Raw genomic sequence first — 16,770 nt, forward strand, 5'->3', positions numbered from 1 at the left:
TGCAGAAAGAAGCAAGAGAGAGAAGGAAGCAGACAACAGCCAGTTGCTCAGGGGCCTGATAGGAGCCCTCCAGGGGCCTGATTCGGCCCCAAGACTGCATGTTTGACACCTTTGAATCAGAGTCTTGAGTCTTTTTTTATATCTTTAGGTCTTAGTGAAAATATCAATCAGGAGGTATCTCCCTGCAACTTGGGACAGATCAAGGGATACAGAGAAGTGTCAGCAACAAAAACTGGGGGGAGGGAGCAGTGGGGGAACCCAGCATATGCCCTTGTGCGAAGCGGAGTGTTCGCAAGCTGAAAAGACTCTCCCGGGGGTGGCCAAACAGTGGCTTGAGAGTCACATGTGGCTCTTTCACACATATTGTGTTGCTCTTGAAGCCTCCACCATACTTTTGCCTGACTTGGAGAAGGCATTTCTCTGTTTACATCACTTCTCCAAGCAAAGCCAGCCAATGGCATCGAGAATGCATTTAAAGTTCCTTCCTTCCTTCCTTCCTTCCTTCCTTCCTTCCTTCCTTCCTTCCTTCCTTCCTTCCTTCCTTCCTTCCTTCCTTCCTTCCTTCCTTCCTTCCTTCCTTCCTTCCTTCCTTCCTTCCTTCCTTCCTTCCTTCCTTCCTTCCTTCCTTCCTTCCTTCCTTCCTTCCTTCCGTCTTGTGGCTCTCAAACACCTGATCTTTATTCTGTGTGGCTCTTACATTGAGCAAGTTTGGCCACCCCGGACTATCCCCTCCTCCTTCAAGAAGAAGAAAACTGATAAGACTGAACGTTGTCGAAGGAAGATGGTGGACAGGCCAGCCGGAGTCAGTATGTGATGTTAGAACCTGGCCGGGAAACTCGTTTGTGGCTCTCTTCTTTTTTTCTGGTTAACAGTTTTGCCTCCGCACTCTCTTTGGCCATATTTCCTGAGCGGAATAATTCTCTGACAGATGTAATTAATGCCCAGCAGAATGGCTGAATTAAAAAAAAAAAGAATGGGATTCAAAGAATGCAAGTTGATAACGTACCCAAGCAAAGGAGACGGTGTGCGTGTTGAGGGGAGGCAGCATGGCATAGCCTGATTTTGTTGATCTCTGAAGCTAAGCAGGGTCGATACTTGGACAGGAGACCCCCGAGGAAGGTTCTGCAGAGGCATTCAGTGGCAAAAGGTCATGTGCATCCAGCCCTTCAGAGGTGGGCAGCAGTGAAAATGTGACAGACCGTGAACAATAGAGTGACAGAAAGATGGCAGACCATGAACAGTAGAGTAATCGACCTCCCGGTGGTGGCTGGAGATCTCCTGGGATTACACCAGGTCTCAGTGATCAGAGCACTTGGAGAAAATGGCCACTTGGAAGGTAGACTCTAGAGATGTCCCAGGCTCAGAGAGCCAGTTTGGTGTAGTGGTTCAGTGCGCGGACTCTTATCCGGGAGAACTGGGTTTGATTCCCCATTCCTCCACTTGCAGCTGCTGGAATGGCCTTGGGTTAGCCATAGTTCTCGCAGGAGTTGTCCTTGAAAAGGGCAGCTGCTGTGAGAGCCCTCTCAGCCCCACCCACCTCACAGGGTGTCTGTTGTGGGGGGAGAAGACATAGGAGATTGTAAGCCGCTCTGAGTCTCTGATTCAGAGAGAAGGGCTTAGTATAAATCTGCAATCTTCTTCTTCTTGAATCCTTGGCATCTCTAAGAGCCAGTTTGCTGTAGTGACTAAGTGTGCAGACTCTCATCTGGGAGAACTGGGTTTGATTCCCCACTCCTCTGCTTGCAATTGCTGGAATGGCCTTGGGTCAGCCATAACTCTCACAAGAGTTGTCCTTGAAAGGGCAGCTTCTGGGAGAGCTCTCTCGGCCCCACCCATCCCACAGGGTGTCTGTTGTAGGGGGAGAAGATACAGGAGATTGTAAACCGCTCTGAGTCTCTGATTCAGAGAGACGGGTGGGGTATAAATCTGCAGTCTTCTTCTATTGGGATGTAATCCGCCCTGAGCAAGGTTTGGGAAAGGGCAGAATATAAATTTATTTAAAGAAAATAAAGAAACAAAAGATCAGGTGGCAGCTGCTATGAAAGACCTCTGCCTGAGACTCTGGAGAGCCACTGCCAGTCCTGAATAGACAGTCCCGACCCTGATAGACCAATAGTCTGATTCCGTAGAAGGCAGCTTCGTATATTCATATATTCTTCTTATGTTCATGGGGGGGGGGGGGGGGGAGGGAGAAATTTGCATGATTTTAAAATGAGCTCAGACATCCGGGGTCTAAATTCTTTGCAATGTTGGCACCTCAAAGCAATAAGACCCCAAACCAGCTGGCATTCAGGTAACGGCAATTACCCATCAGCCCATTCTTCAGCTGCACAAAGATATTACTCTGATTACCCTGAAAATTGTTCCTTCTCCCTCTTCTTCTTCTTCTTTTTTTTTTTTTTTTAAAAATTAAGCCCAAGAAGTCTGCAAAGAAACGGGAGCTGATCCAGGCCAGCACAGCGGGCGAAGCCATCGAAAAGATGCTGGAACAGAAGAAGATCTCGAGTAAAATTAATTACAACGTGTTAAGGGACCTCAACAGCAAAGGAGCCAGCACGCCCAAGAAGGAGGACGACAGCACCGACGACAGGGGTACCACCAAGAAGCTATCAAGGAGGAAATCGCTTGCCGCTCGGAACGCCGCCAACTCCATCAACGCCGTGGGGAAAAGGTAGCACGATTGTTCGTTTGCGCGGTGACGATCGGAGGGGTGCCTGGAGGTTGCCAACAGTTCTCTGGCACCAAAACGCTTTAGCTTTTGCAGTCGTTTTGACGCTTTTCCTTTCTTTTCGTCACCTGGGAGCCGAAAACCAAATTTACTTCCTCTCCTCTGCCAGTCTCATATCCTCAGCTGGCAGCTTTGGCGTGGATTAATCAGCTGCACGATTAATCACCGTCATGTGAAGGCATCTGTCAGAACTCGGGAAAAGGGTTGCACGCAGCCATTGATTCTCTCCTTCCTCCCTTGGAATTCTAAGATTTTTGCCTCCCACTTCTTCTTTGTCCTAAGCGATTGGATTTAGTGCAAGTCAACATGATAGGCATGTTGAAGCTTAGGCTTTCTTTCTTTAAAATTAATTTTTTTGGGGGGTGGGGAGAATAGGTGGTTCTCATCTGCCATGATAGCGTGCTGTGGTGCGATGCGTTCTCTGCTAGTTTTTGTTCCAAATTTCAGTTTCTCATTGGCGCCTTAGATAAGAAGCTTTATAGCAAATAGGCATTCCAGCCAGTTGCGCATTCCTCAAATGAGAGAAGGGGGGAAATAAGGCACACAGGGGTATATAAGAACATAAGAGAAGCCATGTTGGATCAGGCCAATGGCCCATCCAGTCCAACACTTTTGTGTCACACAGTGGCCAAAAAACCCAAGTAACTTAGGGGTTCCCAGCACAATGCTGGCCAGCACCTTTCCTGTTGACCACCAAGTATTTTAAGGAAGAGGGTGGATCCAGGTGGGGCTTTTGCCCAGCAGAGCATTTGATTGGCCACTGGAGATCTGATTGGCTGGGCAAATAAAATAACATAGTTCCAGTGGCAGCTGCCATCACAGAGTTGGTTTTATTCTTTCTCACTCCTCTTTCCAAGTGGTCCCCCCCCCCACAATACCACCCCCCTTTCCTCTTGCATTGGGCTTCCTTTGTGTGCGCAGTTCTGCCTCTTGCAGCAGCCATTTTATGGTTGTCTCCACCTCCCCAGTGGCCATTTTGTGATTGCACGCACCATCCCGTGCCAGAATTCCAAAAGTACCCACAGGCTTTAAAAGATTGGGGACCCTGCTCCAAAAGATAGGATATTCACCTTTCGGCATATTTTTTAAAGGGGGCTGCACAGATTTATAGAATGAGGAGGAGATTGGTTTTATACCCCGCCCTTCACTTGGGAGAGCAGCTTACAATTTCCTTCCCTTCCGCTCCCCACAACAGACACCCTGTGAGGTAAGTGGGGCTGAGAGAGCTCTGAGAGAACTGTGACTGGCTCAAAGTCACACCAGCAGCTGCATGTGGAGCAGTGGGGCATCAAATCTGGTTCTCCCAGATTAGAGTCCACCGCTCTTAACCACTGCACCAAACTGACTCTCAGGGTTAGCCTTCTGTTGGGTTAGAGGGTTAGCATTTCGTTGGTGGTTAGCCATGATAACTGAATTACATCCAGGGTCGCAGGAAGAATGCTTGTGATGGTCAGATGCTGGGAAGTCAGTTTGGCGTAGTGGTTAAGTGTGCGGACTCTTATCTGGGAGAACGGGGTTTGATTCCCCACTCCTCCACTTGCACCTGCTGGAATGGCCTTGGGTCAGCCATAGATCTGGCAGAGGTTGTCCTTGAAAGGGCAGCTTCTGGGAGAGCTCTCTCAGCCCCTCCTACCTCACAGGGTGTCTGTTGTGCAGGAGGAAGGTAGAGGAGATTGTAAGCTGCACTGAGACTCTGATTCAGAGAGAAGGGCGGGGTATAAATCTGCGGTCTTCTCCTCCTCCTCCTCTTCCTCCTTTTCCTTCTCCTTCTCCTCAAGGAGAGCCATTGTTTGATCGTGGGCTTCCATGTCACATCTGGTCGGCCACTGTTGGAAACAGGACGCTGGGCAACACAGACTGTCAAACCGGCCCGGCATTGCTATTTTAAGCTCTTCTTGCATTTAAAATATGCACGGCGAGAACTTGGCATGGGAGGTACACAGTGCTCAGTTTTTATCATGCTTTAGGCTTCTGCTGGTTATGCACTGAGAGCAGAATCGATTTGGTTCAAAACGCCAGAGTTCCGAGCCCTGAAGCTTCCGCTTCAGCGCCTGGACGACGCTGTGTGATTTCCCCAGGAGAATTTCTTGCCCGTGGGGAAGAATTGGTTGCAAGCCTTTCTTTCCCTGGGGCTGAGGTCTGCCCATCTGGCTCTGGCCTCTTCAGGGCAGGGATGCTTTAAGAACCGGATGTCGAATGAGCAGAGCGATGCAAAGCGACAGGCTGAGCCGTCAAAGGACCCATGGATGCTGCTTCTCTTATGATACCCTGAGCTTACGAGATTTAATGAGGGGCCATGGCTTGAGAGCCAGTTTGGTGTAGTGGTTAAGTATGTGGACTCTTATCTGGGAGAACCAGGTTTGATTCCCCACTCCTCCACTTGCAGCTGCTGGAATGGCCTTGGGTCAGCCAGAGCTCTGGCAGAGGTGGTCCTTGAAAGGGCAGCTGCTGTGAGAGTCCTCTCAGCCCCACCCACCACACAGGGTGTCTGTTGTGGGGGAAGAAGGTATAGGAGATTGTGAGCCGCTCTGAGTCTCTGATTCAGAGAGAAGGGCGGGTTATAAATCCGCAGTATTCTTCTTACTGGCAGAGCTTGGTTCCAGTTTCAATCCCTGGCATCTCCAGTTAAAAGAACCAGGTCAGGGCTGATAGAATTTAGCAGATGGTTCTTGTTACCCTGGCTTTAGAATAAGGGGTCTGCTGTCAGTTTCCATAAGAACAGCCATACTGGACTGGATCACCGTCCCTTCTACTTCCGTGTTCCAACCACCATAAGGCAGCAATTTCAGAGGACAGAGATATACTGCCTCTGAAAGTAATAATGAAAGTTCCTTGTCTGGGCTACCATTGCTAGTAGCCATGGACAGGTATTCCTTCCATTTAATTAATCTTTTTTTAAAATTATTTTTGCTACTTGTTTTTTCTTGTCCGCTACTTGTGAAGAACATTTCTTCACAATGTGCTTCATGTACTGAATAGGCATAAGTGGGTATCCTTATTTTTATCTCAGTTTGCTTTCGAGTGTCAGCTTGCGGCCTGTGTATTGGCAGCCCGGAGCGCCATGTTCCCAGCATGCACGGTGTTCGATCGTTGTGGCAACCCATCCGCTTCCTTTAGATCTGACTAACTGATGTGGTTTTTGCCGTTCCTTACTCGGAAACTTTCCTTGATGCTTGTTTTTAGCGCTGTCAGAACTCTGAAGTTTTCATAGATGTTCCCTCCCGCGTTAAGCGCCGAGATATCTCAAGGTAGAAAGGCTTCTGTTCTTCTCAGAATAATGTAATCTTTGAATTCCGAAAGTCTGTGTTTGAGAGTCATAGTTAACTTTCTTTCTGGAAGTGCCTTCTGTTTAAAGCAGTCCTCGGTACCTTCGCTGAAGCAGAGCAGAAAATTCCCCACCCCAGATACATAAATCTGTCTTTAGTTTTGTCTTTAGTTGTCGGGGCTGTTGTTGATTTGATCTGATCAGGGCTTTTTTTTTTTTTGTAGAAAAAACCCAGCCTGAACTCATTTGTGTATTAGGACACACCCTCTGACATCACCATTGTTTCACACAGGGCTTTTATTTGTAGAAAAAGCCTAGCAGGAACTCATTTGCATAGTAGGCCACACCCCCTGACGCCAAGCCAGCCGGAATGCATTCCTGTGCAATCCTGCTAAAAAAAAAAAAAAAAAGCCCTGGATTTGTTTCGTTAGATTTGTTTCCCGCTCTCCTTGTGTCCAGGCTCAGAGCGGGTATAACATCATGATAAAAACATTTCTAATTGAGAAATACAATAAATAGACTAAAATACCTGAAATATATTTAAAAACATATTATGAACAACAATAAAATTCAAGATGAGATCAGGGGTCGTTTCGTTGAAAAAGAGGTGCCGGAGCTCATTAGCACAACTCATTTGCATCTGCCACACACCCCTGACATCACCGGAAGGTGTACTAAATTATATCAGCTCAGCATCTACCTTAAAATGCTTCCTGAATTTATAATTGTCATCATAAAACCTGACTCCCATCGTACTCTTTAAATGACTTTCTCCTATGTGGCCACAGTGGCATGAGGAAAGATTTCCATCTGTCTGCTTGGTATGTTTTGGTTATTTCCCCATTTTTTTGGTGGGGAAAAATATTAGAAAATTTGTCAAATCTTACGAGTTCAGCAAAATTTTCACAGGGGGGTTGAACAATGGAGCCCAGAAGCAAGTATTTGGAGGGGGGAGAGAAAGAGCACAATAAAATTTAGATGTTCCAGAGGCCTAAATGGGATAAACCCTGTGGGGAGTGGGGAGTGGTGCATAATCATTGTGGTTTGCAAGGGAGAGGGAGGGGAAGGGGCAGGGGAGGTGGTGGCAACTACAAACATAGCCAGCTTCAAGAGGGGATTGGATAAAAATATGGAGCAGAGGTCTATCAGTGGCTATTAGCCACAGCATATTGTTGGAACTGTCTGGGGTAGTGATACTCTGTATTCTTGGTGCTTGGGGGGCACAATGGGAGGGCTTCTAGCCCCAATTGTGAACCTCCTGATGGCACTTGGTTTCTTTGGCCACCATGTGACACAGTGTTGGACTGGATGGGCCGTTGGCCTGATCCAACATGGCTTCTCTTATGTTCTTAGATGAGTCATGCTAGATTGGTTAAATGTGGGAGTACAAGACGTGGACAAACTCCCAGTGCTTGTGAAGATCACATTTACCTTCTTTTACTAACATTGTTCGAATCTGAATTGGAAAATGTTCCTGGCTCAGTTTTTTTCTGGAATACCCAAACGACTGGACATAGTGGCGCAAGACTGGCGGGACAGTGTCATGATTTAACGAGTGGCTATGGGAAGGATAGCAAACAGGGTGGTTGCGTTGCTTGGAAGAACTCATTGTTAGCCTTGCTGGTCCGAAAGGGAAAAAGAGATCCAGACACCCAGGACACTAGTCCACATAATACTGAGAGCCAGTTTGGTGTAGTGGTTAAGTGCGCGGACTCTTATCTGGGAGAACTGGGTTTGATTCCCCACTCTTCCACTTGCACCTGCTGGAATGGCCTTTCAAGGACAACTCTTGTAGGAGTTGTCCTTGAAAGGGCAGTCGCTGTAAGAGCTCTCTCAGCCCCACCCATCTCACAGGGTGTCTGTTGTGTGTGTGTGTGTGTGTGTGTGTGTGTGAAGGTAAAGGAGATTTTGATTGCTCTAAGACTCTGAGATTCAGAGTATAGGGCGGGATATAAATCCAATATCATTTTCTACTACTACTTTCTATTGGGACCAGCAAAATGACACATAAACTTGAAGCAGTAGGTCAGGAATCCCTAAGATGGTGTCTGCTGACATTCTTCCTGGTACCTATCATGTGGGTAGGGCTCGATGGAGCAATTGCCCATCAGGGCATCTGATTGGCCCACCGGAGATCCTGTTGGTTGGGCAGATTAAAATAATGTTTCAGTGGCAGTTGCCACCTTATTTCTGGTTGTAGTTTCTTTCCAGCGTAATTTTAAAATCACCTCTCCCCCCAATTGCTGAGGCTTCCTCTTATGTGTGGCTCTACTTCTTGTGGTGGCCATTTTGTTGTTGACTCTGCCTCCTGTGGCTGCCATTTTGTGGTCGGCTCTTCTCCCGTGGCAGCCATTCTGTAGTTGGCTCCGCCTCCTGCAGCAGCCATTTTGTGCTTGCGCCCACCACTCTGTGTCAGAATTCCAAAGGTGCCCACAGTCTCAAAAAAATTGGGGAGCCCTGCAGCAGATGATCAGGACTGAATTACTGGTTGGGCATCAAAGAGAACAAGTTCTTCTCCTTACATTTAACTTTGTTTATTTGGAGGTGGGCTGAAGCTTAAGTAATAGAACACAAGTAGGAGGTCCTGGGTTCAATTCCCGGCATCTTCAAGGAAAATGTTCTCTGCTACCCATGGGTTGAAGGGCCACTGCCAGGTGCAGCAGAGAGTGTTAAGCAAAATGGTTCTCCAGATATTGGCTTTATATTCTGCCCTCCACTCTGAATCTCAGAGCGGCTCACAATCTCCTGTATCTTCTCCCCCTACAACAGACACCCTGTGAGGTGGGTGGGGCTGAGAGGGCTCTCACAGCAGCTGCCCTTTCAAGGACCACCTCTGCCAGAGCTATTGCCGACCCAAGGCCATTCCAGCAGGTGCAAGTGGAGGAGTGGGGAATCAAACCCGGTTCTCCCAAATAAAAGTCCGCACACTTAACCACTGCACCAAACTGGCTCTCACTACGCCAAACTGGCTCTCCAGCTAAGGTAGCTGTCCAGATTCTTAAACCATGGATCCAAATGCAGATATTCATGTTCCAAACAGAGCATGCCTGCTAAGAATTTGACAAGTTAATAGATTATTTTGATTTCCTATTAAAGACCTACGGCTGGCTTTTTTTGATTTTCCTTCCCTGATTCTGAAGTGCAATACATCTTACACTGCGTGCATAAATTCTTTTGTTCAGCATTATTTTTGGATGTAATGCATAAATCTCTTTGCTCGCATTTGGTTCCTCTGAGGTATTAACAGATAAATGCATTCGTGCCCCCCTTCCTCCCCAGCAAATACAATAATCACAGTAATTTATGTGTAATTAGGAACAAAACGAGCTGTGCTTTTCATTGGGAAGTGAAGCACCTTGTGTGTCTCTATCCAGGTTGGGAGCACAAATTCTGCTAGCCAGGTTAATTTGCAGTGAATTGCAATCTCAGTTTTGTCTGCCACTTTGGTGTAGTAGTTAAGTGTGCAGACTCTGATCTGGGAGAACTGGGTTTAGAAGCAGGGCAACGCCTGCAATAATGGCAGATGCGTCATCCGTTGGCTCTCTCTTCTCCCCTATCGCTTTCCCACTTACCTATCGTGTTGTGAACGTTCAAAAGCTGCAAATGAAGGGAAAATTGCCAGAGAAGAAAACCCAATCACTCCAAAACCAAAACAAGTTGGTTTGCTCCTTTCTGAAAACGAATCCAACCAGACCGAAAGACAACGCAGTTTCAATCGTGGCAGACAAAATGGCGTCCGGATCAGGCAGTGAAATGCAGGAGCAACCCGAGAACGCCTCATCCAAACAAATAAGTTGATGCAATAATAATATGAGCAAATGTTGGAGTGAGATGAATAAGAATTATATATAAGTGTGAAGAGTAAAGCAAATTAGTGGCACAAAATTGTAGCTTGGATATAGCAGTAGTGCAAAACAGGAGTAGAGACCGGTTATGCCTGTAAGCTGATGGTGATACTTAAAATTTTGTTGAAGTATCCTTTTGCATACTTTGTGCAAATCCAGACTTTGTTGAGAAATTTGCTACCAGTAAAGGAACTGAAATTCTAATCACAATGGAGAGCCAGTTTGGTGTAGTGGTTAAGAGTGTGGACTCTTATCTGGGAGAACCGGGTTTGATTCCCCACTCCTCCACTTGCACCTGCTGGCATGGCCTTGGGTCAGCCATAGCTCTGGCAGAGGTTGTCCTTGAAAGGGCAGCTGCTGTGAGAGCCCTCTCCAGCCCCACCCACCTCACAGGGTGTCTGTTGTGGGGGAGGAAGGTAAAGGAGATTGTGAGCCGCTCTGAGACTCTTCGGAGTGGAGGGTGGGATATAAATCCAATATCTTCTTCTTCTTCTTCTTTGTGAAAGCATTTCTTATTGAACTTTAGAAGATAAGAAATTGACAAGAGGCTTATTACACACGGAGCTGTTGCTCATTCCTTGTCTCCTGTCTGTGTGACTTTGTTCTGTTGCTTAACCTCCAGGCGAGGCCTGGAGATTTCCCAGAATCCCAACTGATCTCCAGACTACAGAGATCAGTTTCCCTGGAGAAAATGGCGGTTTTGGAGGCAGGGTTGGCCCTAGACTGTATGGCACCTTTGGCAAGGCTAACTTCTGCCCCCCCCCTCTGCACTGACAACCAATTTTCAAAAACAGATGAATTGTGGGAAAAATGAAACACCCAAATTGGTGCCCCCAGAAGTCTGGCGCCCTAGGCAATTGCCTAGTTTGCCTAGTCCAAGGTCAGCCCTCTTTGGAGGGTCAGCTCTACAGCATTATACCCTGTTGAGCTCTCCTCCCCCCTCCCTGGGGTCTGTCCCCAAATCTCCATTAATTTCCCAAGCCAGAATTGGCGTCCCCTAACCTCTAACCACACGTGGAAATCCCACTCTAGAAACCAACTGAACCGTTCACGTTAGCGGCTTTACTACACTACCATCTGTTAGCTGTGGCCCCGGCTTGCTGCCGATGTCGCTGCCGTTCGTCGATTTAAATGCGATTATATTGTTTATTAAAAATTAATTGCTGTATGTTTTAGAGGGTGCTTGCTCCCAGGGCGCAACTGCTTTCTGACTCCGAAATGCTCAGGCGAGTGTCTGCCATGCCATTTATGAAGAGGAACCCAAAGGTCTAAGTTTTAATTCCAGGGCATCAACTATACCGGGACTTTCAGAAGCTAATTACATTGCCTAGCGACTTGTTTGATCACAAATGGGATGCAATTATCTGTTTTGTAAAAAAAGAGAGGGAGGGAGGGAAGGGTCACTTCTACGAAAAACACTTCTACGAAAATATTTAATATGCCCACCGACTCTGGGGCCAATAAAGAAAATGTTCTTTTTCTTTCTTTCTTTCTTTCCTTTTTTTTTTGAGGCCTCAATTTTATGTAAATGTCTTTTTAATTACGTTTTTCGCTACATGTCATTTGAAGCTGCCTAATAGAAAAAAGGTCAGATATAATTTCCGCGTGGAAAATGCTTTCTCTTAAGCATCTTCTATCAATAGACCGCGGTGGTTCAGTCTGCCTCAGATGTTTTTGGGGACTTGCCAGGGTTTTACCGTTTCACTGTCTCTAGCTGCAGTGTTGTTCCTCATTAGCATCTTATCTTGTACTGTGAAACTGGGACCACAGCTATGGAGGGCTGACCCTTCCAAGACTCTTCCAAATTTCTGCTTCATACGTCACTACGTTAAAACTCATTCTACATTTAGTTCTTGTGAGGTCCGCTGTGCCCCTCAGCAGGTGCCCCATCCTCATAAGAACATAAGAGAAGCCAGTGGCCCATCCAGTCCAATACTCTGTGTCACACAGTGCCCAAAAAAACCAAGTGCCATCAGGAGGTCCACCAGTGCAGCCAGGACACTAGAAGCCCTCCCACTGTGCCCCCCCCAAGCACCAAGAATACAGAGCATCATTTGCCCCCAGACCTATACCCTGTGGCTAATAACCACTTATGGACCTCTGCTCCATATGCTTATCCAGTCCCCTCTTGAAGCTGGCAATGCTTGTAGCCACCGCCATCTCCTGTGGCAATGAATTCCATGTGTTAATCATCCTTTGGGTGAAGAAGGACTTCCTTTTATCCTTGGCTACCTTCTCGACAGTTCCATCAATCCTCCCATGAACATATGAAGCTGCCTTATACTGAATCAGACCCTTGGTCCATCAAAGTCAGTATTGTCTACTCAGACTGGCAGCGGCTCTCCAGGGTCTCAAGCTGAGGTTTTTCACACCTATTTGCCTGGACCCTTTTTTGGAGATGCTAGGGATTGAACCTGGGAACTTCTGCTTACCAAGCAGATGCTCTACCACTGAGCCACCGTCCCTCCCCGTGGTCTCAGACTTGTGAAGAAAAGGTCAGGACTTTTTTTGTAGCGGGAACTCCTTTGCATATTAGGCCACACTCCCCCTGATGTAGCCAATCCTCCTGGAGCTGACAGTAGGCCCCGTACTAAGAGCCCTGTAAGTTCTTGGAGGATTGGCTACATCAGGGGTGTGTGGCCTAATATGCAAAGGAGTCCTGCTACAAAAAAAGCCCTGGAAAAGGGGGTTAAGTCTATCGAGTTAAATGTAAAATAAATGATAATTTGCCTTGGAAGCACAGAAGTTTTACGCAGTATCTCCGATGCTTCACGTTTCCCCGTTAAGGGGGAAATGCCATTCAAACCAATTACAAAGATGACCTGACTCCAATGGGAACCAGAGAAAGAAATTTTACTTACAAAAATCGAAGTGCATCTTACATGACATGTTCACTTAGGTACATTTAGCTTATTGTGAACAGATTAGCTTCAAAAAAGGTTAACTTGCTACAGCTCCAAGCCCAGGTAAGAGAAAGAAGAGAGGTCTGATGAAACACAAAAAGCAAACAAGGGCCAAAGAGGTTCAACGTCTCACACACAAGACAAGCCTTTATTGGCATATATAAAATATAAAATAGAGGGTCGGCCAGGTTGCAGATTGAGAGAGTACAGAATCCATGCAGAATAAAATTAGGATTACAAGATAAAACAAAGTAGCAACATAGTAAAACCTGATACATAGTACTACTCATGGATCGCTTTGTAGAAAACTAGGTGGTGGAGCTCATCCAGGGATTGTTATGCAGCTGCACCTACTATTCAATGGACAAGGAGGTGGAACTCCCAGAAAGGTTCAGGAGCTGTGCTCCTGTGAGCTCCCACTGAATCTGAGGCCTGGTACTACTTATCAGGACAAGTAACCATAGCTCTATAAAGAAACTTTACTACTAATTCAGTTATTTCCGAATCAGAATAATCAAGCAAAAAAAAAGCACCTTAAAATCATTAGAAGTCTCTAAAATTTGAGCCAGTAAGGGATGTAAAAGATCCTGGCGGAATACCAAATAGAGAGGACACTGGAGAAGAATGTAGACGACAGTCTCAACATAACCCAATTTACATGGACAGTACCTACTCGAATAAGGAGTCTCTTGAAATCTGCCAAATAAAATGGCTGACGGAAGGTCATCGAATCCGGCCAAGGAAAAGGCTCTGTACAAATCTGGAGCTAGAAATTGATCGAGGTACACAGCTGGGATATTTGCATTCGGAACAATCCCTAAATTTAGAGGTGAACAGGTTCTGTTGGCAAAACTATAAAGCTGATGAGAGGATGGGGTCAAGTGTTCCCTAGTGAGAGAATTATCTTGACTCTGTCCCTCTCTTTCTCACTCCCCTCTAGACTCTGTTCCTCTCGGAAAAAGATAAGTAGGGTTCTGTTGTGGTCAGGGTCTAAACTTGGCCAAGTTGGGGGAGGGCTCTGGCCCCTGATTCCCATGCATGCGGCTTGATTGGGTCGAGTCGAGGGAGGACTCCGACCCCTAGCAGTTCTCCCATCCTTCAAAGCCAGTGGAAATGCCCAGAGGTGGAATTCTAACAGGAGCTCCTTTGCATATTAGGCCACACCCTCCCAATGTAGCCAGTCCTCCAAGAGCTTACGAAGTGTGTGTGGCCTAATATGCAAAGGAGCTCCTGCTAGAATTCCACCCCTGGAAATGCCTTTTTACAGATTGTACTATTCGCTTGAACTGAAATCTTGTTACGTGGCTTGTGAAGTCGGATCTCTTGTATCGGGCAAACGCAGGAACCGAAGGAGCTTTCAAGTCTGCAGCTTCAAAATGTGACGGCTTCTTATTTCTCGGTTCTTAAAAACCAGCAATGACAGACGAGGGGACAAAGCGGTATTATGAAAGGAATAAGCGCGTCCGGTTAATCTTGTGAAAAATCCAGGAAGGGATAAGGCAGCCCTGCGAAGAACAGTGGAGCCTCTTTTTAAGACGGAAGGTTGTTCTGGACAATGACAGGATGGGAGAAAAAGAGTGTGAATATATTCAGAAAGGAAGCCACGTTGGTTATATAGGTTGTGAAAGGCCTCTAGGGGGTTTTCAGGAACGATTCAGTTTTGAAACTGAATTTTAATCTCAGGCTCCCCCCCGAAATGTCTCGCAGCTGTATTTTGTCGAGACAAGTCTTTTCACCGCATAGGTTGGCTTGTAAGGCTCTGCCCTGCCTCTTCATGGTTGAGTCCTTGTCCTGCTGACAATAGAAAGGGGCAGGGGTGGATGATGATGATGATGATGACGGTGGCTCAGTGGTAGAGCATCTGCTTGGTAAGCAGAAGGTCCCAGGTTCAATCCCCGGCATCCCCAACTAAAAAGGGTCTAGGTAATAGGTGTAAAAAACCTTAGCTTGAGACTCTGGAGAGCCACTGCCAGTCTGAATAGATAATACTGACTTTGATGGACCGAGGGTCTGATTCAGTATAAGGCAGTTTCATATGTTCATATGATGATGATGATGATATTGGGTTTATATCCCACCCTCCACTCCGAATCCCGGAGTCTCAGAGCGGCTCACAATCTCCTTTACCTTCCTCCCCCACAACAGACACCCTGTGAGGTGGGTGGGGCTGGAGAGGGCTCTCCCAGCAGTTGCCCTTTCAAGGACAACCTCTGCCAGAGCTGTGGCTGACCCAAGGCCATTCCAGCAGCTGCAAGCGGGGGAGTGGGGGATCAAACCCGGTTCTCCCAGATAAGAGTCCGCACACTTAACCACTACACCAGACTGGAGAGGTCACTGTGGACTGGACCCTGCCATGCAATAATGGCAGAGGAGTTTTACTGAGAGCAGTTGCAACAATTCCCCCCCCCCCCCCAGCGTTATTGTGTACAACATTCAAGACAGAAGCCAATTCGATGTAGCCATCACAATAGGGTTGCCATATTTTGAAAAGCCAAAAGAGAGGATGTATTTTCCAACTGACTACTTCAAACAAGCGATCACTCAGACAAACCTCATATTCTAAATTCTAAATCTATTTAAACTGTGATAATTGCTACTTACTAGGAATATTCCTATAACCAGAGCTGGATTAACAATTAGGCCTAGTAGGCACTGGCCGATGGGCCCCCATGCCTTTTGGGGCCCTGGGATGGCTCTCCCCCAGGTTTTCCCCTTGCTTGCAGCCCTCTCAGCCTGCACGAGCAGCCAGCAACTGAGCCGCTCTCTGCCCGACTTGCCTGGTGCGGCTGCCGCTGGCGTTGTCGCCAAGTTTACCTCTCCCCCACAGTTTAGAAGAAGAAGACTGCAGATTTATACCCCGCTCTTCTCTCTGAATCAGAGACAGTCCTTTTAATTGGGTATGCCAAGGATTGAACTTGGGACCTTTTGCATGTAAGGCGGATGCTCTGCCATTGAGCCACAGCCTCACCCCATTATTCATCAAGGCTTTCCAAGAGGTTTTAGAGGCGCTTCGGCTTCAGCCAGTTTGTAATTTTTATGCTGCGTTTTTGTTGTAGTGTTACGATTTTAAAGATTGTTAGATGTTCTGAGAACCTGTTGAGTGTCGAGACCTTTTGAGTTGCGGAGACGTAAATTTTAGAAATAAAATATGCTGCGAATGCAAATGAGTCTTACAGCGCTAAATTCTTTCCTCACTGTATCTGGAGTACACATTGGAATGAACAGCATGTTATTGAGGAACAGAACAATAGCCTGTTTTTATTTAGAACTTCTCTTCTCTGTAATTAGGATGCTTAACCCGTAACGGTCGCATGTGCTGGTGTGGCAGTTGATGAAAGGAGCCTGAAATCTCATTTTCTCTGGATGTGGAGATAGAGTCTGTAGGTAGAAGATGATGAAGAAGAAGATATTGGATTTATATCCCGCCCTCCACTCCGAAGAGTCTCAGAGCGGCTCACAATCTCCTTTACCTTCCTCCCCCACAACAGACACGCTGTGAGGTAGATGAAGATATTGGATTTATATCCCGCCCTCCACTCCGAAGAGTCTCAGAGCGGCTCACAATCTCCTTTACCTTCCCCCCCCCCCAACAGACACCCTGTGAGGTAGATGAAGATATTGGATTTATATCCCGCCCTCCACTCCGAAGAGTCTCAGAGCGGCTCACAGTCTTTTTACCTTCCTCCCCCACAACAGACACCCTGTGAGGTAGATGAAGATATTGGATTTATATCCCGCCCTCCACTCCGAAGAGTCTCAGAGCAGCTCACAGTCTCCTTTACCTTCCTCCCCCACAACAGACACCCTGTGAGGTGGGTGGGGCTGAGAGGGCTCTCACAGCAGCTGCCCTTTCAAGGGCAACCTCTGCCAGAGCTATGGCTGACCCAAGGCCATGCTAGCAGGTGCAAGTGGAGGAGTGGGGAATCAAACCCGATTCTCCCAGATAAGAGTCCGCACACTTAACCACTACACCAAACTGGCTCTCCAAATAGTTCATCTCCATCTGCATTTTGGCCTTTCTGTCTATCT

At 47.0% G+C, this 16,770-nt stretch overlaps 1 protein-coding gene across 1 annotated transcript in view; it reads left to right on the forward strand.

Annotated features, from left to right (window-relative positions):
- Window positions 1-16,770, forward strand: part of BRF1 (BRF1 RNA polymerase III transcription initiation factor subunit) — a 357,225-nt gene that overhangs the window by 269,558 nt on the left and 70,897 nt on the right. Inside the window, exon 15 of the mRNA XM_060261809.1 lies at window positions 2,415-2,671. Within this exon, the coding sequence (XP_060117792.1) occupies window positions 2,415-2,671 (257 nt within the window). The remainder of the gene's footprint in view (window positions 1-2,414; window positions 2,672-16,770) is intronic.

Source organism: Heteronotia binoei, chromosome 21, assembly GCF_032191835.1.
Source record: "Heteronotia binoei isolate CCM8104 ecotype False Entrance Well chromosome 21, APGP_CSIRO_Hbin_v1, whole genome shotgun sequence".
In the NCBI taxonomy this organism is placed as follows: Eukaryota; Metazoa; Chordata; class Lepidosauria; order Squamata; family Gekkonidae; genus Heteronotia; species Heteronotia binoei.